This window comes from Meleagris gallopavo, chromosome 2, assembly GCF_000146605.3.
Source record: "Meleagris gallopavo isolate NT-WF06-2002-E0010 breed Aviagen turkey brand Nicholas breeding stock chromosome 2, Turkey_5.1, whole genome shotgun sequence".
Classification (NCBI taxonomy): domain Eukaryota; kingdom Metazoa; phylum Chordata; class Aves; order Galliformes; family Phasianidae; genus Meleagris; species Meleagris gallopavo.
Genome location: NC_015012.2, coordinates 7,261,710 through 7,278,592, shown reverse-complemented (window position 1 = coordinate 7,278,592; position 16,883 = coordinate 7,261,710). Strand labels below are relative to the sequence as shown.

Genomic DNA, 16,883 nt, shown 5'->3' with positions numbered 1-16,883 from the left:
TACGTTTTATAAAAGAACCAAACATGCTATTTCAAGTTTTGCCTTCGAAAGTACACAGACAATGAGCTATTTAAACCTGCTTTGGTGTAGTGTAATTACGTTGTGCTTTTTGCTGTTGTTTCTTTGTTAGACTCTCTATTACTCTACAGAAAAGTAATGAACAGTGATGTGGCTCAGTGTGAGGAAAGCAGATATTGTTCCCTATTTCCTACAAGAAAATAATGGGATACCCTGGTTTGACAGCATTTTGAAAACTGAATTAATGACTTGAGGTAAAAGTAGTGTGTGAATTTTGTTCTTATAAATCCTTGCACTATCAAAGCTTAGATCAACTACTACTGTAATCTTTTTCAGCTTTAGAGAGTTCTCTTTTCTCCCTTCTATTGCATTGTTTTAAATTAAGTCAAATTACGTGCTGAAATGCTTGTCCTTAAGTTAAAAAAAAAAAAAGTTTAAACCAAGAGCTGCTGTAACAGAAATTAATCTGACCAAATTGATTAGCATTGTTTTTTCTTTAAAATAAAATATTGATATGCCATTGTAAGTATATTGATAAATTACATTGACAGCACGACTTTAACAGTGAAATGCTAAAACTTGTAAAATTGCTTCATAATTAGTTCTCAAAATATGAAGAAACACATGAAATTAAGAAGTGGTGTTTTCAAGCGGGTGGGTTTTTTTTTTTCTGTTTCTTGATACTAAGTAAAAGATAACAGAAAATGGAGAAGACAATTCTTTATGATGTTGGGCAAAGTGTGGCATGAGAAATTGATGGCAATGCATTATCACTCTAAGAATGTGAACTATATGATTGAGAGGAACTTGCTGACACTTTTCAACACTGACTGGGGGTAAATTAATCCCATCTAAACAGGAACAGTTGGATGTGTTCTAATTCTTTGCTTCTATCTGCAAGGTCTGCTGGCTAAAATCTGGATCGTTACATGTTAGAAACAGTAGAAATATAGCTGCTCTCTTATGTGCAGATAAAAGCTGTTACAATTTCCCTCAAAGAAGAATCCTTACTGTGTAGATGTTGGAAAAGTTGGTGTATCCATTCAGGTAAATACTGAAGTGCACGTTAACTTAGCTGACTTTTAAATCTGGGAGCCAATTCCCTCAGAAATATGGAGAAAATAAATAACGTGTCACAGTCATTGGGATTGTTGTTGTTGTTTCAAATTCTGCTTCTTGAGTAAAACACGTTTTGCAAGTGAATGGGTTAATCATTTGAAATACTGGTTTTAGGAAATGCTGCAGCCTAACAGCACCTCTGATGGAATGTGTCTGAGTTGGGTGCAGAGTTCTGCGCTACAAAAGATGAAGCCCCAGTTCCAGCTCTTAGTCCTCATTTGAGATGCCAGACAAAGCAGGGATTAACACAGGGAATTAAGGAACAAAGTCGTTGTTCTGTGGGACCTATGGTTTATCACCGAGTCAATGTTTCAGTGAATGGTAATGAGTTGGATTCATCAGTTTGTGGTTGGCGGGTGGAATACTTTAGAAAGTCAAGAAAGGGGATCGTAATTAAATCCTTTCTGAAGGAAACTACATGAAGGCTAAAAATGCCTGTGCTGTTTTTTATGTCGTGTGGAGAATTGGGAGTATACCCCCATTTAAAAAAAATTCATCAGTAATTAGTCAGCCCGAGGGCAGGGGAAGACCGGTCTGACTCTTTTTCCTTCTGATAAGCATTTAGTTTGATAGTTGTTCGGGTGCTGTAAAAAACAATTAAATTGTATTAACATAACCTTGTGCTTGTGTATAATACAGATTCATACAGACTCTTGAACAGGAGGCTTTTAGAATGCATCATGGCAAGTAGATGGCTTTCAAAAAAAATTTGGTAAGCCCATGCAAGTGATTGGTCATTTGGTTCATATGGGTTAAACTGATTGAACTAACAGAAGATGTGGATTTGAAAATCTGATCAGAGCTCCGATGGTTTAACTAACATTAACACTCCTTGCAGATCCTGTTTTGGCAGCTGCTCCTGAAATGTGTGGAGCAGTGCTGTGCAGTGAGACTGCTGTTGTATAAATGATGCCTGTGATGTTTTCAAAGTGATTTGAAATGAAAAATTGAAGGAAGTGTCTTCTGTGTGGCAGAAGGTGCAGAAGGAGAAATGTTTGGATGATTGCAAGTCTTCCTGCAAGTTTAACTAGGCTCTGGCAGTCTGCTTCAGCCCCAGCTTACCTCAGCTGTGCTTTCCCCTGGTATTGCTCTTCTTTGCCTACTTCTTTTGTCATTTTGACTTCTTAACTTTCTATGTCTTGTAGGTAAATTCCTGCCAATGATGGTGCTTGTTGCCCCCATGTTACTCATTTTGTTTCCTGAATGATGACCTGTTTTTTATTTTTTTTTTTCTTAAAGATTGTCCTCTTCCCTAAGAATTTTCTGAGCTCTTTTATGATTTATTTCTAGGTGAGGTGAAGAGAGTAATAAAGTAAACCATCAACAAAAGAACCTGGGTAGAGTTGTTACAACAGATAATGCATGGAATTAGTTCCAGTACAGGCATGAGGACTTGTGATGTCAGGTAGTGGAGCAGTAACTAACACAGAGTTGACCATGATATTTCAAATAACACAAGTGATAAGCAACTTGTATATGCCTATAAACACAAAAAGGCTTTAAAAGAAAAAAAAGCAAACTTACATTGATATGAATTCTGATACCTTCTCTTTTTAATGGGTAAGCTCCAAAGTAGTTTTTCAAGGTCTCTGACTCACTGTGTTATGATACGACTTTAAGATTCAGTTGCCCAGGCTTCATCCTTTACATCCTTTAGTCTTGAGTTAAGATTAGTGCTATTTAAATGGGGGGGAGGGAAAGGAAGATATGGGCCAACCTTTTTATGCATAATTTAGGAGGTTTCTCAGCATCTTGCCCATCTAATTCCTATACATCAAGCTACAGTAATCTGGGTAGGCCAACTGAGCTACATCTCTTAGCTGAGCAGATGAGCTGCAGCTGAACCAGATCTCTTAGGAGATTTTTGAGATCTTTAAGCCGTAACAATACAATGTGAATTTGTTTTATTACTGAACCAACAAAACTGTACGTTGACGTCACTGTCTATGAGCTCTAAATGCATGTATTTGCTAGCTGGAAGCAAATTCCTATTTGTATTGTGTACTTTCTCCTGCCCTACTTGTGACTTCTCATCAGTAAAAGTAAGAGCTCTGGGACTGGGGAAGCTGGTCTGCCTGGATTTATGTCCTCTTTACTTAAATATAACTGCTCATGTGACTTGATTATTCTAAAAACTACTTCAAAAGAAGGAAAGTCTGGGATTGTATCCATTTGGAGTTCTTCTAATGTGTATGATGCTTTGTCTTTATTGCTCCTACCACACTGAAACTTCAACATTGGGTCTTGCAGACTTCAGAAATCTGGTTTCTAAATCAAGTGAGTTACCTTTCTAACTTTAGCTTGTGTTAACACAAGCATTTGACCTTTTAAAACACGTTATGTTTTATAGACTACCTGTTTGAGAGTAATTGAAACATCTAGAGATTTTGTTTGGGCTTCTGCTTGAATTCCTATGGATTTAGTTGCACACATAAATTTTTATTTCCAGTATAAATCAGTGGTCTGCAGAACACTCATCTTCTGTCTTAAAATCAGTTCTATCTTAAAAATAACTTTAGAGATGTCTTTTGGAGGGCTTGTGAATCTCTGCCTAATAAGAAATAAAAGATGTGACAACGTACTAAAATTTAGTGTTGAGGCTGCATTGGCTTTAGCGACACGAATTGGTCTTGGACACTGAGCTCAGAAGCAGATTTCTTTTTTTGTTGTTCTTTTTTTTTTTTTTTCCTTCTCTCTGTTTGACAGAACTGTTACTTTCACCTTCCTTTGTTTCAACCATTTCATGGCTTCTCTGCTTCTCTTCCAGCTCTTTTTTCTTTTGGTTTATATCTCATCAGCACCATCCCAGGAATAACATTGAGGATTTTTTCACTTCAATAAGTGTTTTCCTGTCTTTGTAGTGTCTTCAGCTTTGTGTAGAATAATAAATGCCACCTCAGCTGAGTTTTCCAAAATACTCTCGTTAAATTCCAGGAGGTTTAATAATGAATTTCTACTGAGATTAAGCTGGACACTTGTTAACTGAGAGTTACAAAGGATGATTTCATATATTCATATACACCTGTGTGTGTGTATATAACCAAATCAATCTACTTTTTTTAGTTAAAAAAACAAACAAACAAACACAAAAACCACTCCTTTTTCCAGGACCAGTGGCAGGAATTGGGATGAGGGAATTCCATTCCAGATGGATGCCATTTTCTGTCCCCTCCTGTTATTGTCTTTGTGTTACTGGAGAGCTACTGATTTGTGGCCTAGGAGTTGCAAGCTCCCGATACAGTGCTGGTGAGCTTACAGTGTCCCCTGGAGCTTTGAAGAGCACTTTTCCCCCAAACTCTGGTGCCTTGAGATGAGCACAGCTGGTAAACCCCCGTATCTTTTTCCTACAAAAGAACAGTCAGTACTTGCACTTCCCAGGACATTTCTTTGTGTGTAACTTACAGCTCTTCCTCTGCAGTAAAATATTTGGGATACAGTCATAGTCTGGGTGCACTGGGTGTTTAATCTTAGGGCTAATGATTGACTGCACTGAATTTTGGAAATGTGGAAGTAAAGAGGGAATGGCTGCTCGGATGGTTGCAAAGAATAAATGCTCTTATGGTATTTAGTGGATGGAAAACCCAGAAGTTTTAAAAGTAAACAGGTTGGAGCAATCTCAATGTGAACTCAAACTCATGTTCCACAGGCATCTTAGAATGGATCTTTATGTTCACGTGTGACACTGAACAGCAATTGCTAAAGCTTGATGTAAAACAGAGTGCTTTTGGCTGCTGAAGCCTCTGAGATGTGAGAGTGAAGCTCCTCACAAATACCTTGCTGAGCAGCTGGTGCTGAGTAAGCCTATGTGGGAGCTTGTTGACAACTTAAGCTTTATTCTAAACAACACTTCTCCGCAGTCTTCAGTTTCCATGTTATGCTACAAATTACTTCTTGGTTTCATTTTTGATAAGCAGGCTGTTTTATAACTTAAAAAAAAAAAGAAAGACAAGGAAGACAAAACACAAAGATAGGTTAGTTACCTTAAAGTTATCGGGCTTCCTTGGCAAATGCACAGAGCTGTTGGGCTGAAGTGCTGTGGCTTGTTGTACTTGAAAAGAACTGCAGAGCTTCATTTGTTGTTGTTATGCCCTTGGTGTGCTGTGGTTTAGATTCTGTGCTAAGTCCTTGGCCAAATGCTTTGGTATTGAGGATTCTTGTTTTATTTTCACATCAGGAGTGCTGTGAAGTCTGCACTTTAGTAATTAGAAATTCAATTATTTGCTATTTATAACAAAGTTTCACTTTCTTATTTTTCTATAGGTAGTCCTTAGTATGTTCTTGCAACTTATTTATATGAATGTCGTTTGGAATGGAAAGAACCCAGTTGCAGATCTCCCTCTATGGGCTCTAGTTGTAAACCACTTAAGTGGTGTGTACTGCTGTAAATATGTAGATGGGGTTACTTAGTGGTTCATTAATCATGTGCAATAGTGGAATAAGTCCAGCCTATTTTTGGAGGTTGGGGAAAAACAGTTCATATCTTGACTGCGTCTGGAGTAGTTTGCAATGTTGAGCCTCAATCTGTCTATCTAGGCCACGGGAATGCTTTCGTACTTCGTTTTTCCTTTTGCATTTAAATATTTTATGGGAAATCTTGCTCCATTCTGCTTTTGAGAATAAACTTTGATGGAGAAGTTAGCTTTGCTCTGGGCTTGGAAGGTGCTTATTGTGGCTTTTTCCAATTGGGGGTTTGTAGGACAAAAGCAGGCGGGTGGCAGCAGTTGGGGGGCAGCACGCTTTGGCTTGGAGTTAGGAAATCCAAAGAACCTGATAGAAATCCATGACCAGGTAGAGACTTAAACAGTCAAACAGCAAATCACAGCTAGCAATTGTAACGGTAGCTTCTCTCAGTGTTCCTACACGCTTTCAAAGCTTGTGGAAACAGCTTTAGGAATCTTTGAAGCTGCTGTCTGAAGGTGTCTTAAGTGTGGTTGTTGGCTGTCGGTCAAGTCGTTTAATTACTGTCACACAGGCAACTGAAGGCACAACTGTGTGTGGGGGGAGGTGGGCCAGGATAAGTGGCTATTTCATGAATTGCTGGTGACAGCAAGTTGGCAACTGGTGGATTAAAGCTCAACTTAGTTTGCATTACTATGATGCACAACAGTTCAAGATAAATATATTTCATGTTACGGTGTTTCAGTGCTGTCTGCTGAGAAGTGTAGTCATGTAGTTGTTTATAAGAGTCCTGAAACATCCTTGGTAGTTTCCTTGTGACTTCTAAAACAGGAAAATTGCTTAAAAATGAGTCTGAGGAATTCTTGGCACCACCTTTATGACGTGCTTTATGTATCCTGTAGAACTGCTGCTGAAAGATAGTTGTCCTAGGCTTGAGCTGAGGCTGCCATCTTTTTTTGCCTGTCTTCTGTTGTAAGCCTTGTTTGGCTTCTTAGTAGAGAAAGAAAACTGTATCTTTAAATATTGCAAGTTATGGATAAACATTCTGCAGACATTTTACACAGTAGTATTTTATCTTCCTTTCTTGTCAAATATGAATGACATTTACCTGTACATAAACTTCAAAAATGTGAAACATAAGAAAAAAAAAATCAGAATTCCAACAAACTTTTTTTTTTTTTACAGAAATATATTAACTTTGGAGTGGAACTAAACAATGGAACCAGACATTATTCGAATGTACTCCTCATCCCCTCCACCGCTAGACAATGGAGCTGATGATGATGATGAAGATGAATTTGGAGAGTTTGGAGGATTTTCTGGTGTGAGCACTGCGGGTGTAGCTTTTGCTGATTTTGATGCAGCAGACTACAGCCATCCAAAGGAGGAATTTATACCCACAAATCATTTTATACCCCTTCATGATTATTCTGACAACGTAGCTAGCATTGCAACTTTCACATCTGTTAAAAATGTTAAAGACTGCATTGCAGAGCTTCCTACTGCTCCTAAGGAACTTTCTGATGCACTAGCTACTAGTACCAGCAAAGAAAAATCTAAGTTTAGAACTTCAGGTACTGCTTTTGATGTAAGTTTAGAAGACGTAAACAAGAAAGGGGAACAAAGAGAGAACACTGGGAAATCAGAGGGGTTTTCTTCTGATGTTAGAACTGATATAACAGTTGAAAGCCAAGATGAGCAAATAGATGCTTGTAATGGTGAAAAACTTCCATGTCTAGAGATTCTAACAAATGGATTTGCAGCATTGGACCCTGTAAGTCCTCAGGGAACAGAAGATCTAGACAACATCAGTGATTCAAAGGGACTAAAAACTGTTAGCCATAGTACTGAGCTAAGTTTGAACTCAATTCCTAGCTCAGGTGAAGGCTTTGCAGATTTCACTACATTCTCAAACAGAAAAACAATCAATGTAGAGGGAACAGGGCCTACAGTATGCACCGTTCTTAGTGAAAGAGACTCTCTGAACATTCAGGAAAACAACAGAATAAACAGAGCAATTCATACTGAAGAAGAGACTTGTACTGCAGAAGTTAGCTGTGAACAGGATTCCTCAGCACTGGAAGGTAATGAATTTACTATTTCTAGTACGTTTCAAACAACTGGAAGTTCAATATGCACTACTGAAAATGGAGAAAACAATGGAAGGAGAAAACAACATGATGAGGAAAATGGCAAAGATTTTTCTCAGCTTGATGGTTTTTCAGGGACAGAGGACGTCAAAATTGATGAGGTTGAAAGTTTAAGCACTGATCTCAAAGGAGAAAACGTGGGCGATTCTGAAGAAGTTAAGAATGGTGGAAGCAGTGCTGAAGTTGTAGCTTGCCACATCACACATGATGATGACTTTGGTGATTTTGGTTCAGTCAGCAGTGCATCTTCTACTTTCATTAATGCTCAAGAATCAACAAATGCTTCAGCTTTAGAGGGAACTTCAGAACAGCCTGCACTTGTTAGCCAACGTAATGATGCATTTGGTGAATTCAGGGACACAAATACTGTTTCTCAGCTGCCAGCAATGTTGGATCAAGCTAACCTAAATCAGACTGCTGACACTTTAGAATGTGATGCTACCAGTAAAACTTCTGGCTTAGACTTCCAGCATACTACTGAGGTAGAAAATGGCGATGATAGTGAATTTGGAGACTTTGATTCAGTGCCAAAATCTCAAGATGAGAGCGTTGCTTTTCAGGACTCTGACGACTTTGCGGACTTCAGTTCAGCAGGTTGTAACCAGGCTACCAATTGGAATGCTTTTGAAGATGAAGAAAAGGACAGCTGTTCTTGGGCTGCCTTTGGAGATGAGCAAGCTGGCGAGTCTCATCACAGAAAAGAGACGTGGCAGTCACATAGGACAGATCCATCTGCGAGGATTGATGGTCCGGTGTTACACAAGACTGACAGTTTTGCTTCAGCGTCTTTCCAGGGAACTACCAGTAAGCAATCTCAAGAACCAGCACCTTCAGTTCAGGTAAGGGTGTTCCTGATTTTGCTTGCTCAAAATTCTGCTTTTCTGCATAAAGCTCTTCCTGGTTCCTGCTTCTGTGGAGAGCAGATGTTTGGATAGTCCTTATTTGTCTCGTGGGAGAGATTTAATTTGGTTGGTGAGAAAGGCTGGTATGTAATAGTATGCTGCATTTACTTCTTTTATCTTCTGCACTATTACTTCCTGCAGGAAAAAAGAGCTGGGTCTGTCGAAATTTGTATGCACTTGTTCTGAAAATTATATGGAGTCCTTATATAAACTGATCAAAGTAATAAGCCATCATAAGCATTTCAGAGTCTGTGATAGTTCTTCCTTTGCTTCATAGTTTATGGCTTTTTTGGGAGTTCTCTGATGTTTCCTTCTCATTAAACAGGCATAAAATAAGTGTCTGAAAGCTGGGGCAAGTAATTCCCAACTTTTTTCAGCACCATTCTGTATTGTTGTTTTCAAGTATCTGATTAAAAATGATGATTCAATTTATTAATAGTTGTGCTCATTTGCTTAGAGAGCATGATCGGAGAGTATCTGAATTTGCAGGCAAGCACTGTTGCTATTTGTTTCAAAATAGTCAGTGACGTGACCATCAAATATGGCCTGTTGAGTTCTGTCCCTGATAGTCCAACTCCTGGGAGTTTCTGTTATGTGAGTTATGGTAAGCTCCAGTCTCACAATATTGCAAATAGTAGATCAGTAACATCTTGAAGATGCTGCTGTATCCAGGAGTAAAGTAGGATCGTTTCTTACCTCCTAGGTTTTCTGCCTTAGCTGCTAAATGTGTTTTATTCCTTCTTAGCTCTTTCCACAAGTCATCTTTGAGATCTGTGCCTGTGCATTGGGAGATACATTTTTATAAGGATTTAATACTACCTTATACAAAATTTAAAGCAACTTAGCTTTAAAATTCCAATTCTTTTTAATCAAGTCATTCCAGGTGAGTAGTTTAGAATATATTCTCTTTCTGAAACATGTAGCAGCATCAGCAGTAAAGGACTGGTGATAGTAAGTATCTAAGTTTTCAAACTTCTCTGACAACAGGAGAAAATGAGGTAAGTCCCTTCTTGCAGGATCTCCTGTAGACTTGGTGACAGCCCTCTCTCTTTACATTTCTTACCAATGACAGACAAAATGGGTTTTCAGAGGAAGGCTGTGTGACAGCCAGAGCTTTGCAAACATAAGCAAGTAAAACAGCTTTTAGGGCTTATCCCTGAATTCTTGTCACTTTAAAAGGTATGAGTCTCGGCTCCTGGCGCTTCCTGCTTCCTGTTTTGTTCAGTGACTCACGCTCCAGATTTCAGATTGAGTTTGAGAGACTAAAAAAGGGTCTTAAATGAACCTGCAGATGGATTCTTGTGTCTGTGCAAAACCTTCCTCATTGCAGGGAGCTACCTGAGTGAGGAGGTCCCGTTCTCAAGACAAAAGCACAAACCTATTGTTACCTGCTCTGTTGTTCATTCACCTATGAAACTGTAGAGTGCTCGCGTCATTGGTGCAATTAATCTAACTTACTTCAAGTGGAAACAGGAACAAGTCATTCTGAATCTGACAAGGGGTGGGGAGGTTATTCTACTATCATGCTTTCAAGAACTAATCAGAAAGTTTCCAACATTTTTTTTTCTTAAAGTTTTCCATACCTTTATGATAGAGTTTCAGTTGAAAACACTTCTGAATGTTGATGTTTATAAAAGAGGAATCTTCAGAGATTCTGTAGTGTTTTTTCCCTTCTCCACATCCATGTTAGCAACAAACAAGCTCAACTGCAGTGGGAGCTCTTGGGTGGGCTGTCATAAAGTTAGACAGGAGTTTGGTTGGACTGTAAACCTACTGAAGATTTTTTTTCATTCTTCCCCCAGGCAGCCTGGTCTTGTGGTTGGCAGGCCTGCCCACAGAAGGGGAGTTGAAAGTAGATAATCTTTACAGTCTCTTTCAACCCGTGTCATTCTATGATTCTATGACTTATACTTTAGTCAGCAGAGACTATTTGGTTATCAAGTGATGTTCTGTCCTTCCTGCAAGTGAGGCAGTACAACCCAGAGCTTACTGACTTGCTCCAGCGAGCTGCAGAGGAAGTTGAGCTGGATGAGTTTTCAGTGATGCAACAGTTACCTCAGCCTTGCAACAAATCTTAGTTGCTACATTATTTAACCATTAACTCTTAAAAGCGACAGTTACACATTTTGAAAACTTATTTTGTGTTCTGTAAGCTCTCGGGGTTTTCAAAAGGCTTTTCCAAATCTGCCTATGTTAAATGCTCTGTTTTAATGCAAAGAGCTGCAGTTTGGTACTTTGGAACTAGAAACACTGCCTTGCATGTTCTAGATATTGAGATGAATTGAGTCAACATGAGCCAACATAGAGCCCCAGTATTTGGAGTGAGGAATAATAGAAAAGTGATCAAAATCTGAGTTAAATTTTTCTTACTTATGATTAAAAGATGTCATTGAGGTCAAACCACAAAACAGCCATTCTGAAGTACTTGCTAAGAGAAAGAAACAGTGCATGTGCTGGACAGTTGAGATAGATGTGAAAATTGAAACTTTGGCATATGCTACAGGTGAACTGGGATCATTTACAAGATACTGCATACACTTAATCTGTAATGCTGAGGCTAAAAGGCTCGTTGTGTGTGGTAGTGTAATAGTGCTAAACAGTGTATAAACGGGATGACAGACCTTTGCAAAAGCAGAAAACTGAAAAGTGTGCTTAATCAGCAACGTTGCTGTATAAATGTGGAAGTGATGTATGCAGCAGTGTTCATCCATCCAGAGAGCAAATGAAAGGAGTTTACCAGCAGCTGAAGTTCCCTCATTTGTCTCCACATATTTTCTTTTCTGTTTATGCATAGCTTTTTTTCTGGATATGAAGGATAGAGCAAAATGTTGTGTTTTCTGATAATAAGGTTCATGTTAGTCAAGCTGTTGTAAAAACTGTAGATTTTGAATAATGTTTAATTAATAAAGTAGACTTTGCTTGAATTCAGCTAATTAACCTAGTTTTTCGTCATAAAACATAGAATATAGAAGAAGAAAGTAAGGGGAAAAGGTCACAAATAACAACCTATGTAATAACTTCTAGTGCCAAAGAGATCATTAATCTTTTCTCCTTTTCCTTTGGTCTTACAGGCTCTCAGAAGCCTCCACATGATTGGAAATGCATTGTATGTACTGTGCTGAGCTGCCCTTTTCCATAGCATTAGGTAATGGTAGGTTAAGGTAATAGTAAGGTAAGGTAATAGGATCATAGAATGGCTTGGGTTGGAGTTCCATTCAACTCCAGTTCCCCTGCCACAGGCAGGGTTGGCAGCTGCTAGATCAAGTACTAAATGGGTTTGCTCAGGGCCCCATCCAACATGGCCTTAAACACCTCCAGGGATGGGCATCTACCACCTCTGTGCACAGATGGGGTTATCACATTCAGTTAGAATTATAGAACTATGTAATCTGTTAGATTCCTGCTTCTGTGGCTGGAGAACACAAATAGTACAGTTGTTTGAAGCCATCTTAATACTACTGTGTACCTAATCACGCAGTATTTTTCTTCAGCTGAAGATATGCATTAGTTTGTTCCAGTATAGCTGCAGGCTTGAGTTTAGTATAGACCTGCTTTGAGTTTGTTAAAACTGATTTAGAATGTCGTTGTGGGTGAATTGGTTGATGCTAACAAGTTTTGAGCAAACCTATGCTGTATTTTATGCATTAATCTCCTTTATATGACCACGTAGCACGTGTTTACAAGGAACATAAAGCTCACAGTGCAGCTTCTTGCATGAGATAGTGTTGAGCATTAGTCAGCTGAGGGGGTTATTCTGCAGTACTGTGTTAAAGTATATATAGGATTAAGCAAAGCACAGGAACAGTTTTTACCTACAGTAGTCACGGGGGTGGGAGAAACGACTGCACAGCTATGCTCAAGGAGTACAAACATTTCTAGTGGAGGAGGAGATGAGCAATGGTTTGGTTGGAAGACTGGAAGTCTTCCCCAATTCAGCTGAGAGTTAACAAATCTAGAAGAGAGAGAAAGGGGAAACAGCCCATAAGTGAGGTTTGAGAGCCTGTGTGCTGGAGCTCTTCCTCTTCAGGTTGATCAGTGTGGGTGATGTACAGTTACTAAGCCACAAATGTACTTCAAGATGAAGAAAACTTTGGATTGCTGTCATGTTGAGATTACTTTGTGTTAGGCAGTGAGTGAAGAGTCATCCTCTTGGAAAAAAAGTAACTTCAGGGCAACTCCAAGCCTGGTTGAAAAATTAGTACACTGCCACTGGATCAGAATAGCAGGACTGACTGAAATAAGGACTAAGTTTTATGCAATCTAGTGAGAGAACCATTAAGCTTTTTTCTGCATTCATGGAAAATGCAAGGCTTGCTCCGTTACTCAGCTGAGGGAGAAGCTTTCAGCCAGGGAAGGGAGACAGATTCACATTTCTACACTTAACTTCCCTGTGGTGTATAACTCTTGCATCGAGCAGTAAAAGAGCTGAGAAGTCTTATTCTTCCCAAGGCCACTAAAATTTTAGATTTGCTTTGTAGCCAGGTGAGGAGCTTTATAGTTACTGATTAAACATGTTTTTTGGGGGGTTATTTAGAACGGCTACTCTTATAACTCTTACAGTTACAATATAGTTAACAATTTACTCCTTTGGTGGTGAGTGAGTTTGTTTAGCTCTTGTGGCAATATACTTGATTGAATAACTAAGTAGCATTCTCATGCTGACTTGTAAATCTTAGCTTAGGACCTCTATTTCCATTATAAATTATCTAGTAATAAATGAATAATATAAATGAATATAAATAAATAGAAATGAAAATAATTCCCTTTGGTTTTTACCTTTTAAGAAATTTCTGGCATTATCTTAAGTGCTTTTCAAGGGGAAGAAAGAGAGAACAGCCACCTCCTTTGGAATCATGAGAAGTTAAGCTAGTGTTCTCTGTAAGCTCTGCTTCTCTTGGCTCGGGACTTTTTATGCCTGCAGCTTTTCTCCTGCCCTGTGAAGGTGCTCTGTTTGCTAAGCAGATCCTTCACGTTAGAGAAATGAATGTGACACTTCACCTGGAGAAGTATTCAAGTACCTGTGCGGTGAAAGCTTTGATTCATATTGACTGTTTATGTAGCATAACCCAAATATATTGTCTTTACAGCAAGCTGCAGCATCTCTTTGCACAGCTCTGAAGTGTGGCAGTGAGCTGTCATCACTGCTGAGTTCATGTGCAGAGAGCTGGGGGGAATTTAGGTTGCTCTGTGGCCAGGTTAGCCTTAGCATGTTAAGGAATGCATTGGTTCCGTAGTCTTGTGATGGAGAGGAAAAACAGATTCTGTAAACCATGTACTTTGGTCTTCCAGCTCAGAGGTCTGGATCTTATTTCTTCTGTTTACACAGCATAGAAGATAAGTTCTAACCCTGTGGCTATAGCTCTCACTTGAAAGTCTGTTATGTCTGTGATATTTTGATTGTTTCAGGTGTTGACTACCAAATAGCTTACATATTTCTCAAGAACTTGTGTGCAGTCACAGAAACTATGGAGTTTTGAATTTGTCACTGGAGAATCACAGTTAATTTTTAGAATGGCAGCTCTGGCCTTCATTTACACCTTTAGTAGTGCCTGTAAGAATGATTCCTGTCAAACTGAGTGCAGAATTCTCAAGTATCAAATATTTCAGTACCTCAGAAAGTGGAAGAAAGCTTTTCCTTTCAAGAGTATCATTATATAAGCTTATGGAGAGTGATCTTTCCCTAGTGAAGAAGACATATCTGGGGAGTTAGTTGGTGATACGGTGTGTGGGTACTGGAAGTTAGAAGTTTCTTCAAAGTACATTGAATTCTTACAAGATTTTTCTTACAGAAAGTCCTGTTCCTACTGTCCATGACATCAATAATATTTTCTTAGTTTGCTTTATGCAAACAATAGAATGAGGTTGTAGAAGAGAAATGTTTAAATTAATTTCAAAATCTTGCTAATGCTGTCTGTACCTGGGCACTGTCAGAGCAGTATTTCCTTAACAATTAGAAGAACTTCCTTGAAGGACACTTGCCATTGCTGGAGATACATGTGTATGTACACCCATCCCTCTGTCTATTTGCACACACAGAAGTAATTATTCTGGTTTGCTATGGAAACAGTTCTTCTCTACTATATATAAGTAAGGGCCAAGTACTTCTGGAGACTTAGAAAAGATGAAGGGAAGTGCAGAGAATGCTATAATTAAACTGCTTGAAATTTTGGCACGGTTTTTGAGCTCAAATTTGAAATTGAGTTCTGAGTTGGTTCATGGAGAATTTCTCTTAGTTCTTTCACTAAGTCTGTTGTTGGTCACTAGTACGTTCTCAAATGTCTGTCCTTTTCAAGAAACCTGATGCCTTGCTATTGTCATGATACAGTGCCTTTCTTCTGGCTCTTCCCTGTCTCTAGGGATATATGTTTCTGCTGTATTATTAAATGAAAGGAGCTTCAGCCATTCACGTACATTAATAGCAACTGACTCATTGGAGACAGTTATTCTTTATAACTTAAGGAGGGCATGCTTTTGTATGCTGAAGCACTGAGATAGAATCCAGAATGATGTTTAGTTATACTAAATTAGTGTCCTTGTTTTGATCAATAAATGCAAAACAGTCTACAGGTATTGTAACAGGTAATGTGACTTGTACTGTATGGCCAAAGTGGCTGGGCATTAAGGCATGATTAAACTTAAAAGGAAAATGCTACACTGTGGAATGTGACTCACTACAGTCATAAAATACCAGTGGGATAATGAAGAGGAGGGGAAAAAAAATGAGTCAGGAATGCTGTGTAATTCAGATCATTTGATAAGATGTTAATAGTGGCATTTTGATGTAATGCTTTGCAAATGTCTTATAACTGATCTGCTGGCTGTCCCAGTATGTCAGGCACATATATATGTATATGATACGAAAACTGTTGGGGTGGTAAGCAAGTTAACTGTCCTGCTTTCTGTGGTTAGGAGCTGGATAGGGAGAACAGACTCCTGAGACCTCATCTTACTGCAGCACAAAGAATCACAGTGTTCTGATTGTTTAATCTTTGCAACTGTATTGTTTGTTGCTGTATGTCCTCAGTGGTTTGCTGAATTGAAACGAGGCAAAAAAATAAAAAATTCTGATGGGAAGTACTGTAGGTGCTCACTGTAAAGCTGATGTTCTGCGTGCCTGAACGTGTGTCCCAGCTGTATTGGTTGGTCTAGTCAAAATATGTAACTTCCTCCTGCAACCTTTCCATCTCTGAACCTTAAAGTTCAGTTGTAAGAGGAAACCTCAGTCTGAGGATTGTACTTGCGAATGTAGCACTGCAGCTGGAATATGCTGTGTCTCCACGGGAGGGCTCTGCAGGCACAGCTCTGCTGGCACGTGCAGAAGGACGGATCCCGTGGGATCGCTGCCTCCTCTGCTCCTCTTCCACATCCCCAGCAGAGCAGAGGGGTGTTGGAGCTGCCCTGTGCCCACTACACAGGGCAGCAGATTATCACAGAGTGACTGTTGAGGAGCTCCACGTGAGCGTGAACAAGAGAGGGAGATGCCAAGCTTGCATCCTAGCTAGAAGAGAGATTCATGTTTTTCTGTTAAAAATAAGTACGTTAAAGAAGAGGCCTAGGGTTCATCTTAGGAGCATACGTTGCAGTTGGTACTTTTTCTTAAATGATAAGAGATTACTGGTTACCCGTTTCTAACTGGTAGAACAGGGCTGGAAAAAACATGTGCTGTTTTAGTGCTCCATCTGCTGTCTGAGACAGTTCACACAGCTGTAATGAAGCTGAAATTCTCAACTTAAAAAGAAAAGAAGCTTACAGCGCTGGCCAAAAAAAGGGGGCTTTTAAAATTGTTTTTTAGTGGGTAGATTTTTTTTTTTTTTTTGTAGCAGTGAGAAGTGCAGGGGAGATGCTTCTTGCACTGGGAACAGTTTCTGTCTTCCTTGTATCCTGGAGCTTCCTTCCTCCAAACAGGCACTGAAATGATGGTGATGTCAAGACACAGTTACAACTACTTTTACAAGTACATTGTGCAAACCATGCTGCTTTCTAGCTGGCTTCTTACTCGGCTGAAATACAGCTTACTGGGCTTTTCTGTTGGGGGTGGTTTGTTTTTTGTTTGTTTAAAGTTATTTGGTTAGGACAGAAACATTCCCAAAGTTGGTTTTTAAGCCCTGCAGGATTGCAGCATTCAGCATCAACTGTCTGAATTGTGAACACGAGGAAATGGAAACTGCTGGGAGAAAAGTGATTCTTCTTTTTTTAAATTAACCAGCTTCAAATGTGTGAAAGCATAGTAATAGATTTGGAGGCAAGAAAGGAACAACGTTTGGTGTTCTTTTGTTGTTGTTGTGTGGTTTTTTTT

At 39.1% G+C, this 16,883-nt stretch overlaps 1 protein-coding gene across 3 annotated transcripts in view; it reads left to right on the top strand.

The window, feature by feature from the left end:
- The window catches only part of AFTPH (aftiphilin), a 43,677-nt gene that overhangs the window by 4,187 nt on the left and 22,607 nt on the right, over positions 1 to 16,883 (top strand). For all 3 annotated transcript variants that reach the window (XM_003203698.4, XR_004158734.1, XM_019612547.1), the window contains one exon: positions 6,721 to 8,524. In XM_003203698.4, the coding sequence (XP_003203746.1) occupies positions 6,752 to 8,524 (1,773 nt within the window). In that variant the 5' untranslated portion in view covers positions 6,721 to 6,751. Of the gene's footprint in view, positions 1 to 6,720; positions 8,525 to 16,883 lie in introns of those variants that run through there.